Source organism: Aquila chrysaetos, chromosome 24, assembly GCF_900496995.4.
Source record: "Aquila chrysaetos chrysaetos chromosome 24, bAquChr1.4, whole genome shotgun sequence".
In the NCBI taxonomy this organism is placed as follows: Eukaryota; Metazoa; Chordata; class Aves; order Accipitriformes; family Accipitridae; genus Aquila; species Aquila chrysaetos.
Genome location: NC_044027.1, coordinates 5,042,280 through 5,057,443, shown reverse-complemented (window position 1 = coordinate 5,057,443; position 15,164 = coordinate 5,042,280). Strand labels below are relative to the sequence as shown.

Here is a 15,164-nt window from a genome sequence, read left to right as displayed (position 1 = left end):
TGCGTGGAGGTGGCCCTTTTCCTCCCTGCCTAGATGTGGCGTGGCACCTACCTGTCCTGATGCCTGATCAGATATGAGGTTGAGCAAATGAAGCTGACAAGGGAGGATGCTGTCTCCCATCAGTGCATTTCCACCCAGCCCATTTCCTTCCCCGCAGACACCAGCGTTTGGCACCCTCCCTGTTCTCGCCGTGCCTGCGGATCGCATGGAGCAACGAGCAGCTTTGCCAGGGTCACCCCGGGAGGCTGCAGCTGTTCGTACCACAGCCCCCACATGCTCCTTGAAAGACAGAGCCCCAGCCTCCCGTACTGTATGTTGGGAAGGTCTCGCTCCACCAGAAAACCTGTGCACAGTGGAGGGAGCTTGCGTCCAAGTGGACCAGCCAGGATGGCACAGGGCCAGACAGGAACCCCAAATCTGCACGGGGCTCTAGGGGACACACCGCGGCTCAGGACCACCCTGCTGCATCCCAGTGCAGTGGGAAGGAGGAGGAGAGGTGATGAATTTGACCTGCAGCCCCTGCAGGGCCAGGGCCATCACGGCCATCACCACGAGGGCTGCAGCCACCCATGCCCTCCCTGTGCGTCGGCGAGGCTGCGTGGGACCGGGGCACGGGGCCACCCGGTCACCCTCATGGGCACACAGAGCCACTTTGTCCTGGGGCAGCCGTGCCGCTCCACTGGCACCCGCAGAAATGCTCTCTCTCGCCGTCAGGCACAATGAAAAATAACTGTAAAAAAGAAACACTGTAAAAACTGGGGGGGGTGTAGAAGAGCTGTGTGAGCAAATGCTGAAAGCCACAGGAGTAGGAAACAGATTGTAATCTCCCTAACGAACTGCAGTTAATCAGCATGAGCAACCGTGAACTGGGGTTTGATGCAGGGCTTGCTACCAGTGCCTGTTTCCAGAAGGGACCCTTATGTGATCTGGGGCTCTGTGCCCCGTACAATAAAGATCCCAAAGTCACAGGTGAATGGGACTGTATTTAAACAGAGGTGCTTGGAAGAACTAACCCCCATGTTGGTGTGGGTTGGTTTTTTTTTTCTGTGCAAGGAGGTTTGCCAGCAGACTTGGCTTTTTTTTTCTCAGTTTTTCGGGGAACAGGAGACAGGCCAGGCCAGTGTTACTGAAGAGGGCTGCCACATCCACCGGCTCCCAGTTCAGATGGCCCCTGGGAGTCTTTACTATTGCCTTCTGTGGGCCTTGGACCACTCCTGAAACAGGGAGTCCTGTAGTCCAAGGGCAAAGACCTAAACGAAGCCCAGAGCACTGTTACCTTCCTATACAAGCACTTAATTAATCATATAGAGGTGTTGGCCCTCCGAGATGTTACCCCTGTGCTTGCCCTTCCACCCAGAGGGGAGTTCATCGTCTATGGGCAGTTCACCAGCATCTGTGTGTCCCTCTTGGCCCTCCACAGACCAACCCAAAATCCACTGGTGGAGCCCCTTTCCACGGGTGGTGTCTGATTTCTTTTAATGGGCTCTTTTCTATAGTGGGAATCAAAACCCCGCACTGCCGAGGAGGGACATCTGGTGCCTGCAGGGCCACAGATGTGCGGGAAAGGAGGTCTGTGGGCCAGCAGCTCCAAAAGCTTTATTGCTTATTGGCTTCTGCTAACATCTACGTGACTCCAGTGACTAACAACCACCTTCAGGGAATGCACGTGTTAGTTAAGGACACCTTGGCCTTTCTGTGGGGGTGGCAAGAAGGCACCGCTCAGTCTGCCAAGGCTTCCCTGGCAGCTGCCGTTGCAGGGCCATGCACCCAGGGGTGCAGCAGGTGATGCAGAAGGGTTGCTGGTAGAAACCAAGGGGGAACTGCAGCCCTGGGCCACGTGGTCCAGACCCACTGGTGGCTTTTTTTTTTTTTTTTAGGCAGGGTGGAAACCAGAGTCTGGGGAGTTGAGTCCAGGTCCCACACCTGGGCAGCCCAGAGGAGATGGCCCTGCTGCCTTCTCCCCAATTTTGGGCTGTCTGAGCCTCCCGGCACGTCGTGGCTGCAGCCCTTTGAAGAAAATGGGAGCATCTCTGCCTTATACGTAATCACCTATAGGCTCTGTGCTGGTCCCCACTTGTCTCCATCCAGAGATGGCCGTATTGACTGTCCGCTTGGAGGGATGTGCTGGGCCCTGCAGTTTCCTGCTGGGCTCTGCCATCCTGCCGGGCTAGTTGGTGGGCTCTGTGGTCATGGTGTCTGCATCCGTAGACGGCGGCATGCCGCTGTTCCCACCATTGCTCACGTTTTCCTTGCTGTTGTCCCTTGTGGGGCTGCTGCCTTTATCCTCCACTTTCTGCTTGAGTTTGAGGGAGGAATCTCTCCGGGAGAGGATGGGTTGGTAGCCAGTGAAGCCTCCACTGCTCACGTTTGTACGCTTGTCTGGAGACGGACAGAAAAAGAGGATTGTTTACCTTTCAGCTAAGGAAAAGGGTTGCGGGGTCTCTCCTTGCCAGAGGTATTGGGGTATCTTCTCTGAAAGATGGGGGGTCCTTCCAGCCCCCGGATGCCCCTAAAGAGGGGAAGATGGGTGTGACGGCGTCTCCTACCTCCCGGCCCGATGGGGTGCATCAGTCGGTTCATCTGGACGTTCCAGTGCTTGACGTTGGTGCTGGCCTGTCGCAGCTTCCGCTGGGCCGCCTGGGAGGGGATGGAGGAGAGGGGTGAGCCAGCTGCCCGACAGCCCCCGTCCCAGGACCGTGGGCAGGAGTTTCCCTCCCCTGAGTAAGCCTGGATTGGAGGCTCCCTCTGGGATGGAGACCCAGTTCACCCTCCTCTAGGTCTTCTGCTCCTCCTCCAATCCTCCCCCCTCCGCACACTCCCACTGTCGACATTGCTCTGGACACCAGCGCTGTCCCCCCGGAGCAGGACATGCTTGTCCCGTCTCAGCCACTGAATCACCCCGTGCCTGCACATGGCACAGCGCAGCAAACCCCCGAGGCAATGCCAGCTTGGTCCCCAAAGCTACTCAGTCCTCCCTAGTGCGGAGGTGACTCATGGAGGGCTGGGAAGTCCCCCGGGGCTCGCAGCACGAAGGGATGTGGCACCGGTGCGATGCTCACCATGACGTCTTGGTCCACTCGCTGCCTGTTCACTCTCACTTCTTCCAGCTGCTTCTGCGCCTCTTCCAGACACTTGTTCTTGTTCTCCATCTCCTGCTTGAGGACTTGCTTCTCCCGCTGAGTTTTGATGATATATTCCTCTTGCTCCTCCTTCAGCTTCATCAGCTGCTTCAGCTTCTCCTCTTCCTCAGCCAGTAGCCTGTTGACAAAGAGCAAAAGGTGAGGACGTTCCTCTGCCACTTCTTCCACCAGCTTCCCCCATCTCTGCTGGTATACTGGGAAGTCACCAGCACATCCCAGTACCCCAGGGGGCATTGCGTTGCCCTGGGGAGCATGTCCCCATGCCCAGCTGCTGCCCTGGGAGCGGGGCTAGTCGAGGAGGAGCAGGGATGCCCTGGTCCTACCTGGCCTGCGCATATCTCACGGACTCCTCATCCTGCCGCGCTTTCACCTCCTGCTGCAGGGCCTCCTGGAGACGCTCCTGCATGTCTTCCAGCTCCAAGATGCGCTTGCGCTGACGCTCTGCCTCTGCCTCCTTCAGGACCATCTCTGCCTGCATGGAGGCGCGAGCCTGCGGCAGGGAGAGGAGCTATCAGCGTGGGCGGGCGGCAGAGCCACTGCGGCCATCCCCAGGGCCCCCTTACCCCCGCATCCCTGGGTGGATGGGGCCAGACATCTCCCACACCAGGGAGAGCCCATGGAGAGAGCTCCAAAGCAAGGTTGTTTCCCTGCTAAGGAGACACACCACATCATTTGGAGTCAGTGCTGGCTGCAAGGTCAGAAATGAGCTCCTTGGCCATCCTGGCACTAGCACTTGCCTCTCACCTGCCCCCCAGCTTCATATACCTCGGGGCAGGTTGTCCTCATCTCCTGCTCCTCAAGTATCTCACGCACGGTGGTGCTGACCCCTCCATCCCTTGTCCCCGGGTCACATACAGCCCCTGGGAGCCCAGAGGTGATGAGTGGCAACAGCGTTATTGCAAGAGGGGGGTGTGCTCCTGAAAGCTCCTCCAAACCCCCTGAGCTGCCATGGGCAAGGGAAGAGGAAGGAAGCACCCACCCCGTGAGCGACGCAGCCCTATTGCAGGACACGCCATGAGGATGCACCCACCTGCTCAGCCTCCCGCAGCTGGATCTCCAGGGTCCTCTGCATCTCCTCGTGCTGCTGCCTCCGCCGCTGCTCCTCCTCCTGCAGGAGTATCTCTGCCTGCCGCTGGGCCTCCTTGAGCAGCTCCAGCTCCTGCAGCTTCCTCTCCTTCTCCTCCTGGAGCTGCTTGAGCCGCTGCGTCTCCTCCTCCTTGGCCGCCTTGCGCTGCTCCCGTTGCTCCCGCTGCTCCCGTCGCTTCTGCTTCAGGTCTTTGTGCAGGGACTTCTTGCCCTCAGCCTGCAGGCGGATGGCTGTCTGGATGGCTGGGGAGGGAAAGGGACAGTCAGTGGGGACACGGTGGGGGGGCTCGGGGAAGCTGGGGAGGGGGCGCAGGGTGGGCACGGACCTAGCGTCCACTCCTGGCGCTGCCGGGTGTCGGAGGCGCTCATCTCGTAGGTGCGGGAGGAGGTCTTCACGCAGAACATGCACCTCTTCCCATCCCGGTCGGGCAGCACCTGCAGGAAGAGGACACCGGATGGCGTTACCCGCCCCGTACCCCACCTTATCCCCACTTTCTTCAGCCGCAGGACTGGCTCTCCCATGCTCATGGATGTGAAATTGTGTATTCTTGGGTTCCCCTTCCTGGGGTCTGACGGGGATCTCCTGGGTCTCCTGTCCCTGAGCTGAGCGTGGCCCGGGCTGTACCTCCACGCAGCAGTGCTTGTCCAGCGCGATGCTCCCCTTCTTCTCCTTCCGTTCCTCACTCATGTAGTAGGACAGGACACTGGGCTTCAGCGTGAACCACCGCTCTGACCAGTTCCTCCTCAGCTGGCCTTTCTTCCAGAGGTAGCCCTGCACGCGAGAGACACGGGGATCAATAACGGGGTGGGGGGGCAGGACGGGGTTTGTGCCCCAGGACGTGTGGGCTCCTTGCCTGTTTGAGCACATCCTCGATGACCTCCTGGTACACCTCCTCCACGGCCATGCTGACAGCCTCCTGCTCGATGCCTCGCAGGAACCGCCCCGAGTTCACCATGTCCAGGAACTGCCAGACCGTCAGCCCCCCCTGCCCCTGCGGCTCCTGGGAGAGGTAGTCATCCAGCTCGCAGGAGTTCAGCTCCACGTTCATGGCCGTGCAGATCTTCTTCAGCAGGTACTCCACCTGTGGGGATGGGGAACTCAGCGACGAGGGAAAGCGAGAGCTGTCCCTGTCCCACCAACCCATTCTGGAGAGTCCAAGCCCACATCTCTTTCCAGCCTGGAGATGGAGGACCCTTATCCCGGAGGTATCACCCCTTTTGAGGGTTGACGCTCATGGCCAAGGTGTTCCAGGCAGCAGGCAGGCTCAAGATGTTGACATTGGGTTAGAGGTTCACCACTACTGGGAGGTTTTTCCTTTTAACCACAAGGCTGAGATGTTTTTGGCTTGTTTGTCTACAGAGTGAGAAAACTGTGCAGAAGTCAAGGGCCTGAGGGAGAACAGACCAACGCTGCTGTCCCCCAACACTCAGCCTGCAAGGCAGGTGTCTCACACCATGGCCCTGACCTCAGCACCGCTCTGGTTTCCAGCTGACATCCTAAAAACACTGGGGAGGAGCAGGGGAAGAGGTCCCTATGAAGGAGATGAGCGTCATTTTGAAACTGTAAATAAATTGCTTTAAAAAAGAGCTAAAATGGTTGACATGATGTCGGGAAGACTTATTCCAGCTCAAGTTTTGCTGCCAGCTCTCCTCTACCCACGATCTAGGGACCAAGGAGGGTGGGTGACTGCAGAGAGCCACGCAGAAAGGTGAAACACAGCAGAGTCCCCGCACCTAGCTGGATTTTTTTCACATCACCTAACTAGGAGAAGGGCAAGAATTTAATGTAGTTTATTTTTTTCTTTTTTTTCTTTTTTTTCAAGCTTAGCCCAATAAGCAGAAACATGATTCAGTTTGTCATGGTCTGGGGAACAGGAAACATCTCTCCTGGGGAGCAGGAAGTGCGGTTGCCCTCCTACATCTGCGCAGCACTGCGCTGCTTGTCTTTTTTTGCCTTTTTTTTTTTTTTTTTTTTTTTTTGCTTTTCTGCTGATCTCAGGAGGTTGATGGTGTAGAAGCAGACGGCAGCTGTTTGCCCAGCTGAGCTCCTTCTGGCGAGGCTGCTCGGCTTCTGAGCTCATCCCTCCTCCCCAGATCTGCCTAACTTCTCATGGGGGTTTGATCTGACCCCCGGAGAAGGGAAAACCTCCCCCTCCAAATGCTGGGTGGAATTTGGAGATTTGGAGATTACTGCCAGCAGCTTTGCTGCACCCGGGTACCTTACTCTTAACTCTCCAGATGCTGGGCAGTGGGTGAGTGCCTGATGGCAGCGGGCATGGAGAGAGACAACTGGGTCTGCTCTGCCACTGCCTTCGTGGTGGCACAGGCTGTAAAACAGCCCAAGAGACACAGCCCCATCCAGCCTGACGGCGATTTCACAGGCAGCAACCTCCCGTTGCACCAAACTTTAAGGGTCTCTCATCATCTTCTCTTTCTCTCCCTTGAAAATCAGGAGGAGTCCTCCGACACCATGCTTGACTCAACCCTTGGGTGAGATGCAAGGGCTTTAGGCAAGGGACCAGCTCCAGGAAGAGCTGAGCTGCCAATGCTCCTTGGTTGGGGCTCTGAGAACTGGCATGTTCATTTCACGTCAGGCAAAAGAACTCGTTGGCGTAGCCTTGGACCATGGAAGAGCAATATGGACCAGCCCACACCTCATCCTCCGAGACATCTGTATGTGAGACGCTTCAGCATTTTGGAGGGGTCCTCCCAGCTCCTCCCAAGTCACCCCCTTCTCCCTGGGCAGCAGGGGTGGCCGTCAGCATGCAAGGGGGTGCCCAGGGCAGACAGCCCCCTCCTCCCACCCCTGGCCTGCGCTCTTTCACACGCTGGAGCACCACATCTTGCAGGATGTGGTGGGACATGCCAGGAAGCGATAGCGGGATGTGTCATCCCCAAACGGGGCTCTGCCAGCACGCAGAGCCCTGGGAGGACGGGGACGGCGGGGGGAGAGGCAGGTCCTACCTCGTCTGGCACCATGACGAGAGGGTATTTGTCTTCAGACAGAAAGTTGAAGAGACACCAGAGCTTGAAGGCATCTTGGTGGGATACAATGCTATTCCCATTCCGGTCGGGCTTGTAATTCTTTTTCGCTGTCAGGGTCCAGCAGAGCTCATCAAAGTTTTCTTTGACAAAAGCACCTTCCTCCACCTGCGGGCAGGAGTCAGGGGGGTGAGTGTGGTGCTGCAGGGCTACGGAGGGGGTTTCTGGGAGGGGAAGCACTGGAGGGGAGAAACCCTCACACCTGAAATCTCTTGTCCCTGCTGGTGAGAAGCACGAGGTGATTGATATGTGGGACCCACAACTAGAGTGTAAGTGGGCACTGACCTATGATGCCAGAGTACGCGTCACCCACACAGGTCCCTTACGCAGGCAAGCAAGGCGTCCCGGCCCGGAGAGAAGATGCTACGGGACCACTGCAGCACCCAGGCAGCGTGGCACGGCCACAGTGGCTCAGCCATGTCTTGCCGGGCTTTGGAGCACCAGCAGGAACCCCGTGGTGAAGCACACGCAGCATTGTGGTGGTGCTCTCCCAAGCCCACCTCCCCAGTGCCTCCCTGGCTTTGGGTCATTCTCGTTATCCCATTTGACCATAAAGAGGCACTGGGGCTCAGCGAAGGGAAGTGATGGCCCACGGGCAGGCAGCGGTGGAGGTAGGAATGACACCTCCATCAACCTCGGCCCCGCTGCCTGTCCATGAGCTTCTGTGACCGCTTGCCCGGCATCGTGAGACGCTTTGTGCGGCAGTTTCGGTGCGGCATGGGTGGACTGTGATGGGGACCAAAGGAGCCTGGCTGCATCTGGCTGCTCCATCCCAGCTGTGTGAGCTGCACGCGGCCAGCATGACGGCAAACTGCAGCCTGCAGCAGCAAGGCTGGAGAAAAAACTTTGGGTGGTGGAAAGCTGAAAGCCCTCCTTACTAGGAAAACCCACTTCCCCTTCTCAGGCTGCCTCTGGGATTTTATCAGCCATGGTGAAAACAGAAGGGGTTTAAAGGTCATTTCCCAAAGAACCACATGGGAAACTGGAAGCATTTTGGCTGCTCTGTGATGGGGAGATTGGGCTGGGCTGACCTTGGGCAGCTGCCTGCCCCGGGGGCAGGGGGTGCTGGGGAAGGGTCTGGCTTCGCTCGCTGCAGACCAGATCCCCACAGCTGAGATCAGCATCCCTGGACCGGGCTGGGCAGCTCCTGACCAGCTCAGGGCAAGGCAAGGACCAGCACGGAGACCGGCACGGAGCACCGCACACCGGGGAGACGCACGGCTCAGCCCTGGGAAAGCGGCAGGGGAGGGAAGGGTTACTGCACCCAGCTCCGGGCCCCCCCTTCTTTCGAGCACACAGTGGAAGAAAGTTGTCAGTCATTTTTCCTCTCCTCACATGCCTGGAGGAAACAAGCACCCAGCCGCAAAGTCTCGCTGTGCCAAACAAAGGTGCCTTTGAGCCACGCAGAAAAAAAAAGGGAGAAAGCCCCTGCCCACCCCAACCTCTGGTCCTGCCCCACCACCTCGTCCTCCTCCCTCTCCTCCTCTTTGCCAAATGACGTCACACCTCAAATTTGAACAGGGGTGAAGAGGAAAAAGGGGCTTATTTCTCTCTCTGAGCTCTTTAGGAATTGTGGGCAGAGATGCACCTCCATCCAGAGCCTTAATAGAAAGGGCTGACTTCATTCTTGCCAAGGCGATGTTGGGTTTTAAACATTTCTCACTCATTTTGGCATTCACCTGAGTGCTCCCCAACCCTCTGTATCCTTTTTCCACCCATCAAGGCATGGGATCTCCAAGAGCAGAGGGGAGTGGAGCCGTGGGGCTGCTACGGGATGCAGGAGGAGACCAGGCACCGTGGTGTCCCCACCTGAGATGCAGCAGGTCAGGGGGATGCCCAAGGGGCTCACCTTATCCAGGATGTACTTGTTGAGGTACGGCATGTAACCCTGGCTGGACACCGGCCCATCGTCATCATCACGGAAATGCTCTTCCAGCGCCACGGGGTCGTGGGGGATGCACAGCACCGTGTACAGGTTGTGAGACAGCACCTGGCCAAGTACAAGGGACGGGGAGAAGGAGAACAACTTCCAACCCTGCCCCGGCACATCCCCACGGTGCCACCCACCCACCCGGGGACTGTGCCCCTCCCTGCAGCCACAGCATCGAGACATGGTTTGGATTTGGCAGAAGGACAGGGGAATATTCCCGCATTTAAACCTTAGAGAATCATTTAGAAACAAGGAAAAAGTGAGGATTTTTCCACATTAATTTCTTTTCCTTCTTGGCACATGGGGAACTTTTTTTTTTTTTTCTAAAAAGGGCTGTTTCAAACATTAGAGAACAAACAGGACATGCTTTGATCTAGAAAAGATGATAAGCCACCCCAAGCCATGCCGTTTGGCAGCTGCCCTTAGCAATTTCTTGAAAACATAACTAACGACGGCACCCAGCCTGGCAGCGGTTGTTTTCTGCCAATGGGGCACAGAAAGACGCAAAGATGAAAATAAGAAAAGACTTATAAGAAACTAAGAAAAGGTTTTGTCTGGCATGGAAGCAGACAACAGAGATCGGGAGACACCATCTCTAGAAGCAGTCTGCAAGCGTCACCAACCAGCCCATTTTTGTTCAAATCCCCCAAAACAAAGCATGTTTTGAAGCTCCCACATTTCCCACATGCTGGAAAGCCCACGCCGCTGCCGGGCCAGTGGCCAGAGCCCAGAGCAAGGCTGTCCACGAGCACCAGGCATCTCCAGCTCACGATGCCAGCCAGGCCGTTGTCTCCTTGTCTTTACCTCCCAGCAAGCAGGAGATGGTTAAACGAGCATCCCAAACCGATGCCGTCCCATTGCACCAGGGTTTGCAGAGATGGCTTGTAGGGTTTGCAGATGCAGCTTGCCAAGGTTTCAAGAGAGGGGCTGGAGGAGATGGTGTGCAGCATCTCTGCTCCTCTCCGTGCAGGGCTGGAAATTTCCTCCCAGCAGGAGAGGAGCCGCCGGAGGCGATGCCGGCTGCTGCAGCTGGAGTCGGTTCTTGCCTAACCAGATTTTCTTTCTCTTTTTCACCCTCCGGACCGATATTATCAGCAGGACTCCACCCTGTGCTCAAACACCGAGCGGGCTGTAGCCCTAAGCGCTGCTGCTATGGCTGCGCTTCTTGGGGTTCAGTGCAGCCCCGGGGTCTGCACAGGGGTGGAGAGGGATGGAAACACCCTGGGCATCCTCCGGGATGGCTAACAAATCTATCAGGATGCATGGACAGTTTGGGAATTGCATCTTGGTCCCTGTTTCCAATGTGGGGCCTCGTCCCCATCCCTCGCACCTCCTCTCACAGCACCCCAAAAAGCCCTTGGAGGTCTTGCGTGTGCCCCTGGCTGTGGCTGGTACCCCGAGCCCCTCCATCCGCCCCGGCACGCTGTGAACCAGAGCCCCGCTGCTTGCCGGAGCGGTCACCTACAAAGTGAAAGTGGGTCAGGGTGGAGAGGAAAGCCCCGGGCAGGTCGATGGCAGGGTGCGTGAGGCTGGGGCTGCCCCAACCCCACGGAGACAGGAGAGGTGGGAACCCCCCCGCCCCGGGCTCTGAAACAAGGGATAGGAGGGGAAAATAACGGGTGGGAAGGGAAGGGATGCTCTGAAAGCGGTTTGGTGACACAACCTTTCCCCTGAGGTGTGGAGGGGATGGCCGAGGCAGGGGCAGAGGTCTGCTCGACACCCCCGAGCATCCCAAAATCCCTCCGAGCACCAGCCCCAATGCTGTTCTCCACCCTCTCCCCTCCTCTCCTGCCCCCCATCACCCCCCACTCCCACTGCTCCGCAGCCACCCACAGCTGCTGCCAACGCCAGCCGGAGCCGGGGGTGGAATATTTAACGCGGCTGGAGAATGGCAGCCCCTCTTCTTCTCCCCCGTGGGAGATGCCGGGGGCGATGCCAGGGCTGGGGGTGACCTTTTGGGCTGGAGCCTGGCTCCCTCTGTTAAACACAAACCCCTCCGGCCCTGGCGGGTGGGAGCAGGGGGATCGGGGCTCCTGCACCATGCAGGGAGTGTTGTTGCTGCCTCAGTTTCCCCATGTTCAAGCAGACCAGCCCTGCTGAGAAAATCAAAGCTTCCCCGGAGCTGGGGGTGCAGGGAATCCTGTCCCAGGGGACCCCCAGCGCTGGGAGCCTTTGCCAGTGGCAAAGGTCCCTTGAGCTGCCCGTTTTCTGCAGCGAGGAGGACACGAGTGGGGACAGCTGCCTCGCAACCCCCTCAGCCAGGACCCCTTGGCTCAAGCCCAGCCCCAGGTCCATCAGCTCCTGACATCAGGGAAGGCTTTCCCTGCTGTATGAACGGATGAGCTGCTCTCAGACCTGTTATTGGCCAAACTGGGACCCACTGGTCTGTGCCAAGAGCCTTTTGTGCATATAACAAGCAGAGGAGCTTTCAGTTCAAGGCAGGCACCTCCCTCCTGCCCCCGGGGGGGGGGGGTCCATAAACAGGCTGTGCTGTGCTAACCCACCCCCTGCCCAAGGCACCAGTTAGACCCAGAGACCTGCACGGGCTATGGGCTCTTTCTCAAAAAGCAACCAAGAGCCACCTCCCCTGCCATTTGCACCCTGAGTCTGCAAACCCATGCAGTGGCTGGGGGATCCCGATGCCCCCCGACATGCAGCCCTTCATTTAAACCGCTCGCCTGCCCCCCTGCCTCCTCCTCTCCACTCCCCAAGGGCTTTGCTGTAGCGGGCAGCCTCAGGAGACCAAGTTCTTGGACCGCTCAGCAAACTGCTCCTCTCCAGAAGGGGGACAGGAGCGGAGTAGAGGTGCCAAAAAGCACCAGGATGGTGCTCAGTGGCTCCCACCCGCCTGCCCGAGCCGGGCTCGGCTGCCCAAAAGGGCTCAGCTCTGCCCTGCCTGCGGCAGCCGCATCCCACATCCCAGCCAGCATTCGCAGAGACGGGGAGTATCTCCCCCAGCTCAGCCAGGGAGGATGTGATGGCACGGAGAGGATAAAAGCTCATCCAAGAGCAGGGCTGGTACGTGCCCACGTTCGAACAGAACTACCCGACATCTCTTGACGTGTAGCACTCAACCACAAGACTCTTTCCTTCCTGTGCAGATACACACCTACACTCACATATACATATGCACATGCTTGCTTGCATAGGAGCGTCCATGCAAAGAACTCAACTACTGAACCCAGCGGCTTCCCACAGCTTTGCCATCACGCTTTGAAATGCTGCTAAATTAAATAAATTGAAACGCTGCTTTACATCTGGCTGGAGAGAGGTCAGAGGAGTTGAGCACCCAGCTCCCACCGGCATGCTGCTCGTCTACCAGCAAAATCCCACCCCAGCTCCTGGAGCTGGTTTTATTTCTGTAGGTACAAATGCTGTGAACACCGGCATTTCTCCCATCTTTGTTCAAGACCCTTCTTGCAGCAACATGCCTGGGTGAAGGAACAGAGCGCAGCCCGGCTCGCAAAACCCGGGAGGAGTTTGGAGAGGGCATGGCCACCATGGCTGTAACATGTTACTGCTCAAACCTGCAAGACCCTGGATTTTTTTCTGCACTGAACAAGCAGAAACGCCGCTGCTGGCTTGTGTAGGCTGGGGCAAACCTGAGCCAGTGTTTGGCAGCAATGGGGGATGGAAACAAGCTCTCCCCAGCCTCAAGGCGGGTGGAAAGTTATCCAGAATTGAGCTTCGTTGTGCAACGGCGCAGCCTGACCTGCTGCCATCCTCTCCCATCGCTGAAGGTGGGTGGAAAAACAGCGAGGGGCAAATGTCCCTTCCCCTCTGAAATGTCACCCTGGGCAAAGCCACTGCCACCATCCCCGTAGCCCCTGCACGAGGGTTTGCAGCTCTCCTAGCCCCCCTGCACTAACTCTCTAGGAAATTGCCGTTAAAATTAGGGTCTCTGTGGCCTCAGCATCTTCACCGGTGATAAAGATCTTGCAAGACGAGCACTGCACGTGTTCAGCGCTTTCGGGGCTGGCAGCACGCCTGGGCTGGGTGCAGGACCCTGGGGCCCGGGTGCAGGGGATGCTGCGAGGGGAGCACAGCAGCCCTTCTTTGGGATTAGTAAGGCTCTGGCCTACTTTGGGATTTTCCTTAATTCCTTCAGATATTTCTACAGTTTTAAGTAGGTGAGCATGGCTCACAGGGCTTACGTGCAACGAATTTCTGGGGAGCAGCCGAAGGGTCTCGGCTGCAAAGGCAGCGGCTGATCAAGAGAATCCTGGCTCCTGCTACTTCTCCTCCAGACCCTTGCAAAAAAACCCTCTTGATTTTTGTGCAAAACATGCCCCCTTTGCTAAGCCCAGTACCTTCCCTGCAGTCTGTCCCGGGGGAAGCCCTATAAAGCAGAGGGAATAGAGGAAAAGAGGTTTCTTCACAGCATTTCACAACTCATCTTGCAGACTCGCAGCAGCTGCCAAGTCCTGACGCAACATCTCCCCGTGTTTTGCATGTTTCTAGCTCAGGTCTTTCGGCTGCATCGCAGCCCCCTGCTCCAACCGGCATTTCCAACCCCAGTGCCAGCCTAAGAACCACAACGGGGCATTTACGCGGCAACAAAAAAGGAGTCCCATCATTTGTAAAGGGAAAAAATATAAAATAAGAATCAATAATTATTGTCAAAGCCAAGGTACAACCTGGCGGATTTGACCAGACCCTGTACCAGAGGTAGACAAAAAAGCTTTTAAAGCCACAATGGTTTTGATGAACAGCTGAACGTAGGAGCTTTCTACAAAGCTGCTGAGGGGGTGGGGGAGAGGGGAAAGTAGAGATTTTTTTAAAAGTGCTGTGTTATTTCTGGCCAGACCACCAAGGAGTTTTAGTTTAAAAATGGTCTGCCTTCACCTACAGACCCGCTGGCTGAACAGGAAGCAGAAACGCGGGTGCTCTGGCAAGCAAGAAAATATAAACTGAGTTTGGGCTGCTAGTTGGGCATAAAAAAGCATAAGAAACTGAAAACTAAAAATTAGATTTCTCCGCATTTTCACCTAGAAAATACATTTGAGCATTAACTCCCCCCACCTTTTTTTTTTTTTAGAGGCAGATGAGGCAGAGACAGAGAACTTCACTAAAACCTGCGTGGAGGCAACAGCAAGATCTTATTAATCTTAATAGTTAATAATTCCTCCGTGGAAACCCAGGGGGGATGCGAAGCATCCCTGGACCCGCTCTGTCCCTCGCAGCCCACCCGCCAGCCCTACGCCGGGGCCGTCCGAGCCTCCCTGGGGACTCACTTTGAGCTGGGATTTGGAAACCTTGCCGCTCTTCTCCACGTCCAGGGCGGTGAAGGCGTACCAGATGGACTTCAGCAGCTCCGCTCGCAGGTCCATGGCTACCGGCGGCGATGGCAGAGGAGGTTCTGTCAAGGCCGGGGATCCGGTTCCAGGAAACCGCCTGCCTCGACAGCCTTGGGCGGCGGGGGACGCACGAAGCAGGAGCGCCATCTGCTTGGGTGCACCCCGGAGAAGCCCACGGTCCCCATCTCGGCCCCACGGTCCCCATCACCTCGGCCCCACGGTCCCCTGGGCTGCAGGTCTTTTCCCCCCCCGCCCCGCCACTGACAGATCCCCCGCGCCCAGGGAAGCAACAATCCAGGGCTCACCGGAGCACAAACAGGACAGGGATTCGTAACCTTTTGCTAGCTCAGCCTAGAGATCAAAAGCTTTTTCGGCATCTGCGTTCTACGGAAAGAAATCCCCTCCCTGACTCAAATAGCAGCTTCCTCTTCTGGGATTTAAATGAAGAGCTTCCCCTCACAGCAAAAGCACGGGCTGTGCCTTTTGGAAAGGCTCCAGCCCTGCTTGTTTTGGGATCAGTCGCACCAAGTAAGGCGAGCAGAGATCCAGCCTGCTGCAGCCCTCCCAGGCTATGCCCAGTCCTTGCCTGCAGAAACCTCTTCCTCTGAAAACTCCTCCAGCATATCTGAAAAATAAACCGCCTGATTTGCTGGGAGCCTGCACTGATGT

At 57.1% G+C, this 15,164-nt stretch overlaps 1 protein-coding gene across 1 annotated transcript; it reads right to left on the bottom strand.

Annotated features, from left to right (window-relative positions):
• Positions 1-963: 963 nt before the first annotated feature.
• On the bottom strand, positions 964-14,916 carry DEF6 (DEF6 guanine nucleotide exchange factor). The gene is made up of 11 exons (XM_029999493.2): positions 14,433-14,916; positions 9,118-9,258; positions 7,191-7,376; positions 5,081-5,308; positions 4,852-4,998; positions 4,553-4,661; positions 4,171-4,469; positions 3,464-3,630; positions 3,060-3,258; positions 2,547-2,637; positions 964-2,379 (listed from the first exon to the last, which is right to left on the bottom strand). Exons 1-11 carry the CDS (start codon positions 14,640-14,642, stop codon positions 2,168-2,170), a joined length of 1,989 nt encoding a protein of 662 aa, XP_029855353.1. The 5' UTR covers positions 14,643-14,916; the 3' UTR covers positions 964-2,167.
• Positions 14,917-15,164: the final 248 nt, after the last annotated feature.

Coding starts and splice junctions, on each gene's coding strand:
- DEF6 (XM_029999493.2), bottom strand. CDS start 14,642: ATGGCGCTCCTGCTTCGTGCGTCCCCCGCCGCCCAAGGCTGTCGAGGC. Junction 2,638..3,059: donor GAGTGGACCAAGACGTCATG/GTGAGCATCGCA, acceptor ATCCCCTCCCAG/GCGGCCCAGCGGAAGCTGCG. Junction 2,380..2,546: donor GCACCCCATCGGGCCGGGAG/GTAGGAGACGCC, acceptor GTCCGTCTCCAG/ACAAGCGTACAAACGTGAGC.